Source organism: Asparagus officinalis, chromosome 6 (genome assembly GCF_001876935.1).
Source record: "Asparagus officinalis chromosome 6, Aspof.V1, whole genome shotgun sequence".
Classification (NCBI taxonomy): domain Eukaryota; kingdom Viridiplantae; phylum Streptophyta; class Magnoliopsida; order Asparagales; family Asparagaceae; genus Asparagus; species Asparagus officinalis.
The window spans coordinates 30,521,113-30,533,246 of NC_033799.1; the positions used below are offsets into that span (position 1 = coordinate 30,521,113).

The 12,134-nt window shown below is 34.7% G+C and overlaps 1 protein-coding gene across 1 annotated transcript; it reads right to left on the reverse strand.

Moving 5' to 3' along the window:
• LOC109845595 (optic atrophy 3 protein homolog) lies at positions 649–8,058 on the reverse strand. Its single transcript, XM_020414867.1, has 4 exons — positions 7,809–8,058; positions 2,701–2,835; positions 2,368–2,454; positions 649–1,082 (listed from the first exon to the last, which is right to left on the reverse strand). The coding sequence occupies exons 1-4, from the start codon at positions 7,935–7,937 to the stop codon at positions 930–932; spliced, it is 504 nt and encodes a 167-aa protein (XP_020270456.1). The 5' UTR covers positions 7,938–8,058; the 3' UTR covers positions 649–929.

Here is a 12,134-nt window from a genome sequence, read left to right on the forward strand (position 1 = left end):
CTCTGGCCCCATCGAGGTAGGAATTAAATAAAGAGCATCTCCAACAACTTCACCATAATTTCTCTAAAATTGGGAAGCAAAATGCCAAATTCTCTAAACAAAATTTGCTCCAAATCCAATAGCTTCCCCATTTTAGGGATTTAAGCATTTATTACAACTATAAAACATCCTACATAATAATAATTAAGAAAATAAATGTTTGATATTTTATTATAACAATATAAAACTCAATAAAGTATTAGATATATATTTTTTCTTCTTTGGAAAATGTGAAATATTTATGATAATGTTATTTTCAAGAATTTGGAGAAGAAAGAATTTTTATAGAATATTGCAGATTTGGGGAAAGACCGTCTTTTCTCTTCTTCATCCTCATTTTAGGGAATGAGAAGGACAAATTGTTAGACCTAAAAATAACTTTATATTCCCCAAAATTAAGTATTTTGAGAAGATGAAGACGCTGTTGGAGATGCTCTAAGTCCATACAATACAGAAAAATATACATCTAAGTAGCAACGTAGCATAATTCAAGTCAAAAAAATAGGTAAAGATAAAAGGGCAGAAGAAAAGAAAAGAAAAAAGAAAAAGAAAACAGCCAGGGAGTTGAAGTTTTCCCCTCACAGCAACTTGAGAAGGGAATGATTCAAATCAAATCCAAAACAGCAAAGGCCATAGTTTTTTTTATACAAACTGTAAGTTTGACTTCACCATACAAAATGTCATGATCATCTTGAAGATAACCATTTATTCATCATTCAAAAATGGCTTAGGTTCAAAGTGAACCCAAAAGTGAATTTCTGCTACAAAAACTCAGCAGCAATATGCATTGGAAATGGCAGGTAAAGTACAGAAACAGCAAAAGACTCGATTCATTTACATCAAATTTTCGAATATCATTTGCTTTTGAATTTGTCACAGCTATGACTTCATCAAGCAGGTGTTGGGTTCTTGCTGCCATTGCCGTGCCTGATGTTAAGAATACCCGAAAGTCCTCGCCCTCTGGCAAGTTGTTCTATTTCCTCTAGCTTCTTTTTCAGTGTCTCCAACTCTTGTTCTAGATCAGCTTCCTTTCGCTTCATAGCCTTGAAAAAAAAATTAATGTAAAAAACAATGCAAGATAAAAGGAGCAACCACATTGGCGGGTAAATTCTACTATTCATATTTCTTTATTTACAGTTTTACACAATTATAAAAGCCATAAGTTTTTTTATTTAAACAATTACTACTTTATAAACAAATCAGAAATATTTTGTGAAACCCATAGCTTTATTAACAGTTAACTGCTACCGAATAACTTGATAAATCAAGAATAAGAAGAATACTGCAACTTTTCTGGAAAATCTTGGAACTCTATGAACTTCTATTCCGAATCCTATATGAATAAGGATCCTTCTCTTTTCTAAAATCCTACTAGAAAGCTATTCCTCAGACCGAGGTGCAGGTTAATATTATCTTCTGTATGTATGGATAACAAATTTGGAGCAAATTTGCCTCAAATGAATAGAATATCATAGATATGCAGAAGCTTGCATGAGAAAACTGAATACAGATGAATTAGGTCCAATCAGGGCTGTTAAGCAGCATGAATGGTTTATCACTGTTATATGAGTGCCTGGAGGATACTCTAGAAAATGCAAAAGTAACAATAGATCATACCAATTCATCATGACGAGTGCTGGAGATGCCCAATAGTTCAAGACTCATGAAATCATTTACATAGCAACTACGGTGGAAAAGCCTCTACACCTAAAAGAACGGAACCTTTAACTCATGTGTAGTCCAGGTCACTAAATTCCATTAACAATGGCGCTTTGAAAATGTGTAATTAGACAATCGCTGTGACTTGGTGATAGAAAAGTAAAACACTGGCACCTCCTCTCTTTGCTCAAGGTTGCAATGTCATTCACTCTGGAATTTTGCAAAAGAATATTTCCACAGGCATGAGGGCACTTCCACTAATTTTTTCCAAGTGTGAGTTGATATCCCTTTTTACAAATATGAGGAAATATTCAGAATTCAAAATTAAGCTCAAACAAACCAAAAGAGGGGCTTCTTTTAAACAATAGTATAGAAGATAAAGGTTTAGAATCCATATATATGAGCTAGATCTATCTCTTTAATGAAGCTGTTTGGTTACATGCTCCACTGAAAAAAGGCACATTCTTCCGTAATCTATGTTATATGAAATAGCAAATCAGCTAGAAGTTAATTTTTGGCTACAGCAGAAGATGACAAATGAATGCTTATTGATTCCAGAAAAAAGCAGTAAGCTTTGTAAGAGAAAACAAACAATAAAGTCTGGCAGTTTCAGATTCTCCTCAGGAAAAAGGAATAAAAAAGGATTCAAAAAGCCATATTACATATTACCTCAAGTTCTTGCCTGCGGGCTTCTTCCTTTTTAGCTTCTGATTTAGCACTTCTCTGCACCTCATAAATCAGTGCGATTGTTGCAACCTAATAAGACAAAGACCAAAATTAATACTCCTGAACAAAATCAATTTCCTCTGCTGATTCAAGTAGAACAAAGCAGCTTCAAAAAGATGTATATAATGCTGTAAGCAGTTACATTGCTGCCTATTTTGCATATACAAACAAATGCAAAACTGGGAAACAGTGTAACGGGCAGTAAAAACTACCAATACATTAATCTAAACCAGGCAACAGTGAACAAGAGAAAATGAATTTAAGTATGATGATAACCGAAAAAACAAAAAGCTCTCCAATGAGTTCTGAAGCAGCTTGAACAGCTTTTTCCTCGTTTAAAGGCCGTATCTCTACATTGGTTGCATGCCCGTAAATGCGTCTTTGTATGGTAGTGGTGATGCGATGATTAGCCTGATTGCAGAAAAGTGCATTGAAAAAAGTTAGTCAGACTCCCAAGTGAAAAGAAACTATTCACAACTCTTAGTGATTATGACGGGTAAATGTTATAGTAGTATCCACAAAAGAAAGGAACTTAACCATAGAAAACGGAATAATCTACATTCCTATTAGAATGTAAGACCATAAACAGAATAATCTACATTCAAATTAGAATGTAAGATCATTTATGTCTAAAGTTGTTGCCTAAACATATACATAGAACAAGTGAAAATGAATAGATAGATCATGTGCTCACTATAACACATGCAGTAATATGAAATAGAAGAAACATGTTATCAGATTTCCCTTTAAAAGAAAAGCTAATATATGAAAACACAATGACTTTCTTGTATAGCTGCCAGACTGTCTTTCCTTTTATCTCAGCACCTTGATCAAGTGAACAAGGATTTATCACATCGTACACAAGGAAAAGTTCCAGGACTAGGTGACCTGTCTCCTGAGGTTCTCCTAAATACAGTCCACTCTACAACTTTAAAAAGTAAAAACCTAGTCTGATAGTTTAGAACTTCCAGCCTCAACCTAGATTGAAGTGCATACCATTTTACACATGATTCTTTTTCAGATCAAATCATGTTGATACTTGATACTAGGTTCCAGTCCTATCATCATTCCTTTGGAGACATGCAAAATGATTATTTCTGGTTTTCTAATAGAAACAAGAATTTGTTTGTCAGACTGATGATAACGATTCAACAACAATTGTTTTTTCTTTTTCAGCGAAATTAAAAAACAGCATGTTCAAAAAAATGAGTGTACCAGAAATGAGAATGTTATGATAGACAATTGGGAGCTAGAGGCCGCACCTATTGAGGATAAAATGAGAGAGGATCACCTGAAATAGATTGTCCATGTGCAACTCATATTAAATGCACCAATTAGGACATGATAAGACTATATAATTGAGAAAGATAGGCCTAAGAGCACTTGGTTAGAAACTGTCCAGATATGATAGATTAATTTAGTGGAGGAAATAGCTCTCAACAGAAATGAGTGGTAGAGTAGGATTCGTGTAGCCAACCACAAAATTTTGGGATAAAGGCTTTGCCGTTGATATTGTTGTTCTTGTTGTTGTTGATGTTGTCTTTCACTGGTTTGATGAAACTTCATCAGCTGAAACTCTTCTATAGATCAAATTTTACGGAAGAGCGTATTTGTGTCGTGATAGATGGATGAGTGTTCCTGACCACTTTCATACAAGTAAATCTAGGCACACAGGTTTCTTCAGCTATGGGTTTCACTTCTCAACAAGACGCAGAAATTTTCTTGCTTGCCATTGCCTATGAAACACATGACATTGAATGGCTGAGTTGAACTATAATTTACCATCTAGATGGGCTATGAATGGAGTGTGTGACATGTGTCACGTTGTTAGAAATATACCATTTTGTTCAAAATGATGTTAGTGTTTTGCGAGGAATTCAATTGTAGTAGAAGGGATATGTGACAGTCTGAATCAAGCAACGAAGAGAACTAGCTAAAAGTTGTCAAATTAGTAATAATCAAAGTCCTATTTTTCTTAAAGTGTAGAGGTATGGGAGTTTCAATGGTTTCAGCGGTTCATAGTTAATTATTAAAATCATCGGTATGGGGTCTAAGTCAAGGTTTAAACAAGATTTCAATCAAAAAATTCTTTTTGATTTTTCACAGCTATAACATTATGAACTCAACATTTGCTACTTCAAATCTCAGATCCTCCCCCTCTATTACTCATTATCATTAGTCACAATATCAACTGTCGGTTTCGAGTCGATTGAACTGCTTCACTTCAAATCCTCCTCAAATCACGTGACAAAACGAATGCACATTGCTAATTAGCCCGTTCTTTAATAACAATGAGAAGGGCAAAATGGCCAGATTGGTATATTTTGTAGAGGCTTAGTGACATGTTGGTATATTTTCTTTTAGTTTTGTCAAATTGGTATATTTTGTCGACTCTGGCGCTATATAGGCCTTAAGTTTGGCCTGAATTACTGTTCCGGCCAATGCTAACGGGATTTCTTACATAAAACCTGCTCATTAAAACCCCATCATGCTCCTAACCCCCTCCTCCTCCCCCCATTTCCCTCCTCCTCCTCATCCTCTTCAACCTCCCCCTCTCCCTCCTCCTCATTGGACTCTTCCTCCTCTTTGCTAACCACACCCCAATTCTCAAAGGCCCTGTCAGCTTTTCCACCAAAATTGCCACCAACACCCTCCAACTTACCCTCTTGAACCAACCCTAATCCTCCCAATTACTCAATTCAGCAAAGGGATCTCCAATTGAGCCTTGGATGGGATGCAAGACATCGGATTGCAGTTGGCATTGTGAAAGGGTTGAGCTATTTGCACTTTTGAGTGTAGCCCAGGGATCTTGCATCATAGGTTGAAGCTAGGGAATGTGATTTTGGATGTGGGTTTTGAGCCAAGATTGGGGGATTGTGGATTGGGGGATTCTTCCTGCTCGAGTTGATGCTTTGGGCTGTGAGTGTTATGTTGCTCCAGGGTGCTTCCAGAGTTGCAGGTAAAAACTTCAAATGTTATTAGCGTTCTTCATCATCAAGCCCGTGATCCCAACCCAATTTTAATGAGGAGGAGGAAGAGGATGATGAGGAGGAGGGAGAGGGGGAGGTTGAAGAGGATGATGAGGAGGGAGAGTAGGAGGAGGAGGAGGGGGTTAGGAGCATGATGTGGTTTTAATGAAGGGGGTTTTATGTAAGAAATCCCGTCAGCACTGGTCGGAACAGTAACTCCGGCCAAACTTAAGGCCTATATGACGCCGGAGTCGACAAAATATACCAATCTGACAAAACTAAAAGAAAAAATATACCAACATGCAGTGTTTTAAATATCGGCGATTTATCGGGATTTATCGGTGATTTATCGGAATTTTCAGGTTGCCGCTAGGATAACAGGAAATTGTAATCGGTTAGCGTTTTTGACCAATTATTGGCGATTTATCGCTGACAACCGCTAATAGCGCCCGATAACTTCCATTTTTTGTCAGGTTTATCGGGTTTGTGAGTGAATTAGGTTGCTGAGATATTAAACCCACCCGACCCGTTTTCACAATAAAACGAAAGCTCGAAGTCTCAAACCCGATTCCAGACCTTCAAGCCCTAATCTCTGGCAGCTGTGCTCTTCGCCTCTTCGTCCCGACAAAGCTCGTCGTCGCCTCTTCGTCGTCGCCTTTTTCTCCAGCAAATCTTCATCGCCTCGTCGTCGTGACGAAGCTCTTCGTCGCCTCGTCGTCCTCGCCTCTTCATCGCCTCGTCGTCGACGACGAAGCTCTCCAGCAAATCTTCGTCGTCGCCTCTTCGTCCTCGCCTTTTCGTCGCCTCGACTTCGTGAACCCCGTGCGGTCTCGCCTTCGTGAACCCCGTGCGGTCTCGCTTTCATGAATCTCCAGCGAACCTCGCCTCGACTTCGTGAACCTCATCATCGTTGCTCCCCGACATCGCAGCTCCGCTCACCTCCGCAGCTCAGAGCTCACCTCCGCAGCTCCGCAGCTCAGAGCTCCTCGACCTCGCAGCTCCCTAGCATTCGCCGTCATCGCTCGCTCCTCTTCGAACAGGTATATACTCGCCTCCCCGACCTCGACTTTCTTTTTTCACTTTTCTTTTCAGTTCATTTTTTTCTCTTCTTTCTTTTTCTTTTAAGCTTGCCTCCCACCTCATCTATTCTGAATTTCTGATTACTGTTCTCTCCTCTTTTTCGTTTAAGTTCATTTTTTTTTCTTTTTCTTTTAAGTTCTTTTTTTTTCTCCTCTGATTCTGATTACTGTTCTCTCTTTTTTCCTTTTAAGTTTATTTTTTTTTCTTTTTCTTCCATTTTTTCTTTTTCTTCTTTGAAAAGACACGTTGATCTATGTTTGTCAATTTCATCATACATAACTTAATAGTTATAACTCTTTTCTGTAAGAATTTCTATGTAGTTTTAGGATTTCCCCATATATCTGTGTTAAAATACTGTGACTTGTTGTAAGACTTTATAAGAAATTAGTTACAAGTCTTGTAGTTAATTTTAAGAAAATATTTGTGAGACTGTAATGTATAAGCAAATTTAATTTTAATTACAGTTAATTTTCACTGCAATTAATTTATAGCAAACTTATATCTGCAATTAGTTTTACAACTTGGATCTGCAGATAGTTTACAATTGTTGTTTTAAGTTGTCTTCTTTAGTTCATTCATTCCTTGGAATCTTGATGTCATTTTGAACTCAAGTCTGCAACAAAAATAAAACTGACTGATGTTAGGCATAAAATTTTATGATGTGATGAAATAAATAAAGTTATTATATTTTATTAAGCATGGTTAGATAACATTTTTAGTTATTATATTTTATATATACATGATCCAGTATATCGCTCCGATAAATACTACTTATCCCCGATATATCCCCGATTTCCGCTATCCGATAAGGATTTTGACCGTCCGATAAATCCCCGATAACCGATATTTAAAACCTTGCCAACATGTCACCAAACCTCTACAAAATATAACAATATGGCCATTTTGCCCAATGAGAAGGTTTTTTGCTCACTTTTCAGTCAAACTCCTGGATGATTACAAATTCAAAAAAAAAAGTTTAAAATTATTCATCAAGATTTCAATGTACGTACCAGATCAAAGAATGTCACACAATTTGAGGGAAAATTTGGAAATCCAATATTAACAACAGGTATAAAGCTTACAACAACAAAATAAACCCTAATAATCGTAACAAAATAAAAAAGGGAAAAAGTTAAAAAAAAAATTACTCCTCAAGATTTCACCCGTGATCACCAAATCAAAGAATCAGACACAAACTGATAACGAACAGGCGGAAATTTCTTTTGATGTGGAGAATGAGGAGAATGAGGAGAGTCTAAAACCCTAGAAATTGCCACTTTCTCAACAAAAAAAAAGGGTAAAACTTGCAAAATTGGAAAAAGTGAGGGGCTTGACCTGAGCGATGTTGACGATGAAATTTCGGAACCTGGGATGCCGACCCGCTTCCTTCTTCAACCTCGACGCGATGGGTTTGCAGGCCGTCTTCAGTGCGAGCGTCCCGAGCTTCACCAATGGCAGGACCATCTTGCCCTTCTTGCCCTCGGAAAAGAACGGGTTTTATAAAGAGACAAGAGGTTGGGGTAAGGGTATTATGGTCATTTCCTGGTGTGGGCCGATCGCCTCGCTCGGCCGTTGGAGAGCTGCTTGCTTGAGGCCCAAGGAGTTGACCATGGGTTTTAGAGCATTTTTCAAATTTTATGGGTAAAATTATAATTTTTTTTTCCAAAACTATAAAGTCCATGTAACTTGTCTATCTACACTGCGTATTAAAAAAAAATTGTCCAAATATATTGGCACTTAGAAAGACTTATAAGAAAAATGCCACATAGATATAGATAATGTCCTCGTACATTTGAATAAGTTCGTGTGCTATGTTCTGTGTCATATGCGGTATTCATTGGGACAACGGAACAATGATATTACATTTTTGTGTTATTGGTTTTTTAGAACATTAGTGAGATAATTTCACCACTTGGGATAAAATTACCTCACTCATATACAAAAAATTTGTCACAATAGTAAAAATTTACCTCATCCTCCATATTGGAATGATTTTGTTCCACTTTGAAGGCAATTGGGATAATTTTCAAACCTTTTTGTATTACTTAACTAATACATAATAATTATATTATAAATATATGACATGATAGATAAAATATAAAGTAATAATATATTCAATATATTATATTATATTATCATGTAATAAAATAAAATATTATTATAGTTTAATTTATATGCATAATTTATTTTATGATATTTATTATATATTGTTATGCAATATTGTTGGCATTCTTATTTTGATGATGTTTAGCAAGCAATTTACATCTAATATTGTTTGTCCAGTGTTTGTGTTTTCGTATTTATTCTAGGCAAACAACAGGTTGGAGGATGGATGGAATTATGCATTCACAATCATATCCAATGGAGGTTGGCGGAATTGTGAAGTGAAGCTACGCAATTCAAGTTAAAGATCCAAGTTCAAGCTTCATCCGCAAGTGTACCAAGATAGAGCTTCGTTGAAGATCACAAGCTTAGGTATAATTAGTTTAGGTTTTATATTATGTGTGTTGATACTTTAAGCTCAATCATATACACACATACACATTTTTGTTTTGTATATATATAGTTATATATACATATATGTTTTGGTTTGATAGTTTTCAAGTTTTAATATGAAACAATTGAATATAATTAGAAAATATATTTTTGTTTCATACTTACATGCATATATATGATTTCATCAATATCAATTTTTTTAGTTCAATGAAATCATGTTTTAATGCATTATATGTGTATTTTTATAAAATAATATATTCATTGTTTATAGACTTCATAACAATAGTTTACATCTTTTTTTAAGTCTACAAAATTATTTTGTAATGTTTCAAAACATGGTTAAGCTAAAATGTCAAAACTCATATGTTTACATTTTCATGTTTTGGACTATTTTTGCAAAATAATAATATTTTTTATTTGGGAGATCCTTTTTAAAAACCAGTTTTTATAGCATGTTTATTATCATGTCTACAATTATTTTCCAAAATTTCATAATTTTTGGAATTTAATTGATATTTTTAAACAGGGTTTTCAGGTCACAAAAACTGTTTTCAAAACCTGTTCAAGTCATATATCAGTTTGTGGTCGACCGCCACGGTCGACCGTCCTGAGTTCAAAAACTCAGTATGGTTTTTGTTGGCTCGCGATCGATCGTGACGGTCGATCGTTGACCGCCACGGTCGACCGCCACGGTCGACCGCCACGGTCGACCGCCTGTTTTCCAGAGCCTCATTTTTGCCTTTTGCTGCTTGCGGTCGACCGCCGCGATCGACCGCCGAACAGTTAAATCTGCTTCAACGGCTCTTTTTCTGAGTTGTTTTCTCTTGGGCTTTTTGGTCTTTTGTTTGGGCTTTTTGGTCTTTTGTTTGGGCTTTTTGGTCTTTTTTTTGGGTTTTTGGTTGAGGTTTTGGGAGGCTATAAATACCCCATTGATCTCAGTTCTCATAACAACTAAGAGAGTGTTTTTAAAACATGTTTAAAGAGTTTTGAACAAGGGTTTAAGTTTGGTTTAAGTTTGTTTAAGAAACTTTTAAGCATTTGGAAGTTTGAGTTTGTGAAATCAATTTCACAAGAGCTTGAGGAGATCATCTATTGGTGTTTGGGCATTCAACTATTCCCCCTCTACCTCTTGATCTATTGAGAAGTTTTCTAAACTCTATTTCTAACTTTACATCTATTTGTTTGATTATCATTTTATTAAAGCTAGTTTTATATTGAGTTTAGTTGATTTGATTTCACTCATTGTTTACACATACCCACTTGCAGTAGCGTAGCCAGAAATATTTTTTGCCCTGGACGAAAAATAAAGGTGGTCGGCGGTGAGGGACTTGAAGCGACGGAGGAGGGAGAGGAGCTCGGTGAGGGAGAGGAGGGAGGCGCGGGAGAGGGAGGAGGGGTTGGGGATTGTTGAGATGAAGGTCCTGGAAGAGGAGGGAGAGGAGGTTGGATCTGCGGGAGAGGGAGGTGAAGTGGCCGGAGAAGAAGGGAAGCGAGGGGAGGCGGGAGGGGGAGGTGAAGTGGGGCAGTTTCTTGCCCTGGGCAGCTGCCCAGGGCAAGACTGCCCTGGCTACGCCCCTGCCCACTTGAGCTTATTGTATTTGCATACATTATATATTTGGGTTGGTGAGAGTTGTAACAATTGAGTGTGAGCTTACATTATCTTCTCATCCATATTAGAGAACAATCATTTGTTGTATTGTGTTTATTGTGAGATTTACTTTGTAATACACTTGTACACCGAGAAAAGTGTGTGGTGTAAGTCGAGGATCGTCCCAAGAGGAGTGGCGCCGGTTGACGAACCTAAGGAGAGGTTGTATCCAAGCACTTGAGGGAGACGTCTAGGTCCAACACTTGAGAGGGTGTAGAGTGAGATTGCAAGAGTGTTGATTGTAAAGTTTTCGGTTAGCTAGAAAACCGAGTGTGAGGTGTAAACGTTATTCGAATGAATGTAAAAAACCCGGTTGTGATAGTGGATTTCTCCCCGGGAGTGGGGAGCAGAGACGTAGGATGGAAGGTCCGAACTCCGTGATCATATTGTGTGTTTGTATTGTTTATATTACCCTATCACAATTGTATCTTTAGTTTAGATTGTTTACCATTGTGTTGTTTATATATCCTTGCATATATTTCACCATATAGGATATATCTCTTTGTTTATATTGCATATTCTTGCTCATAACATATTGTATATTTATCTTACAAGAATAATTTATTAATTAGTTTTAATTGGCATAAAATCGGATTAGATTAGCATAAGACCCTAATCACCCCCCTCTAGGGTCTAACAAATATCACATACTATATTATATAATAAACAACATATTTATTATAATATAATATTTTAATAACATATATTATTATATAATATATTATATTAATTATACTTGATATTTTATTGTAGTAATTATATTATAGTGTAATATATTAAACCAATATAATAATATAGTATAATATAATATAACATATTAAAAGTAATAAATATGTTAGTATATTACATTTAATTATAAAATATAATATAATATAAATCATGTTATGTGATTATATTATATTATATTATTATATAATATATTATTATATAATTAATTTATAAAATATTATTATAGTTATTATATATATGACATACTATTATAATATAATATAATAATTACTAATATTAGTAAAATATTATGATATAATATAATATAATACTATAGTTTGAAATAATATAATATATTATACTATAACATGATACCTTTTAATATATATTATTGTAATTATCATGTAATATATATATGTTATATTATATTTTAATTTTAATATAAAATTTTAAAAAATATTACATTGAATAAAGTAAAATATTATAATATTTTATAAAGTACATTATATCCTATGATACTATATTATAATATATTAAATTAAATAATATATTATTAAAGTATTACATTAAATATATTGTTCATATATTATATCAATTATTATATAATGTAGCATACTAATATAATGTAATATAATATAATAATTAATAATATTAATTAGTAATTATAGTATAATATATTATATTTTTGTATAAATAAAATAATGTATTATATTAAATATTATATTATTAAAATATTATATTAAATATATTGATCTTATATTATATTAATTATTATATAGTACAACATGCTAATATAATATAATAGAATA

What these genes read in the sequence shown, in the direction of transcription:
- LOC109845595 (XM_020414867.1), bottom strand. Translation starts at nt 7,937, where the DNA reads ATGGTCCTGCCATTGGTGAAGCTCGGGACGCTCGCACTGAAGACGGCC. An exon ending in TCATCGTCAACATCGCTCAG is followed by an intron (nt 2,836 to 7,808) that starts GTCAAGCCCCTC and finishes TTCTGCAATCAG; the next exon opens with GCTAATCATCGCATCACCAC. An exon ending in GAGAGCTTTTTGTTTTTTCG is followed by an intron (nt 2,455 to 2,700) that starts GTTATCATCATA and finishes TTGTCTTATTAG; the next exon opens with GTTGCAACAATCGCACTGAT.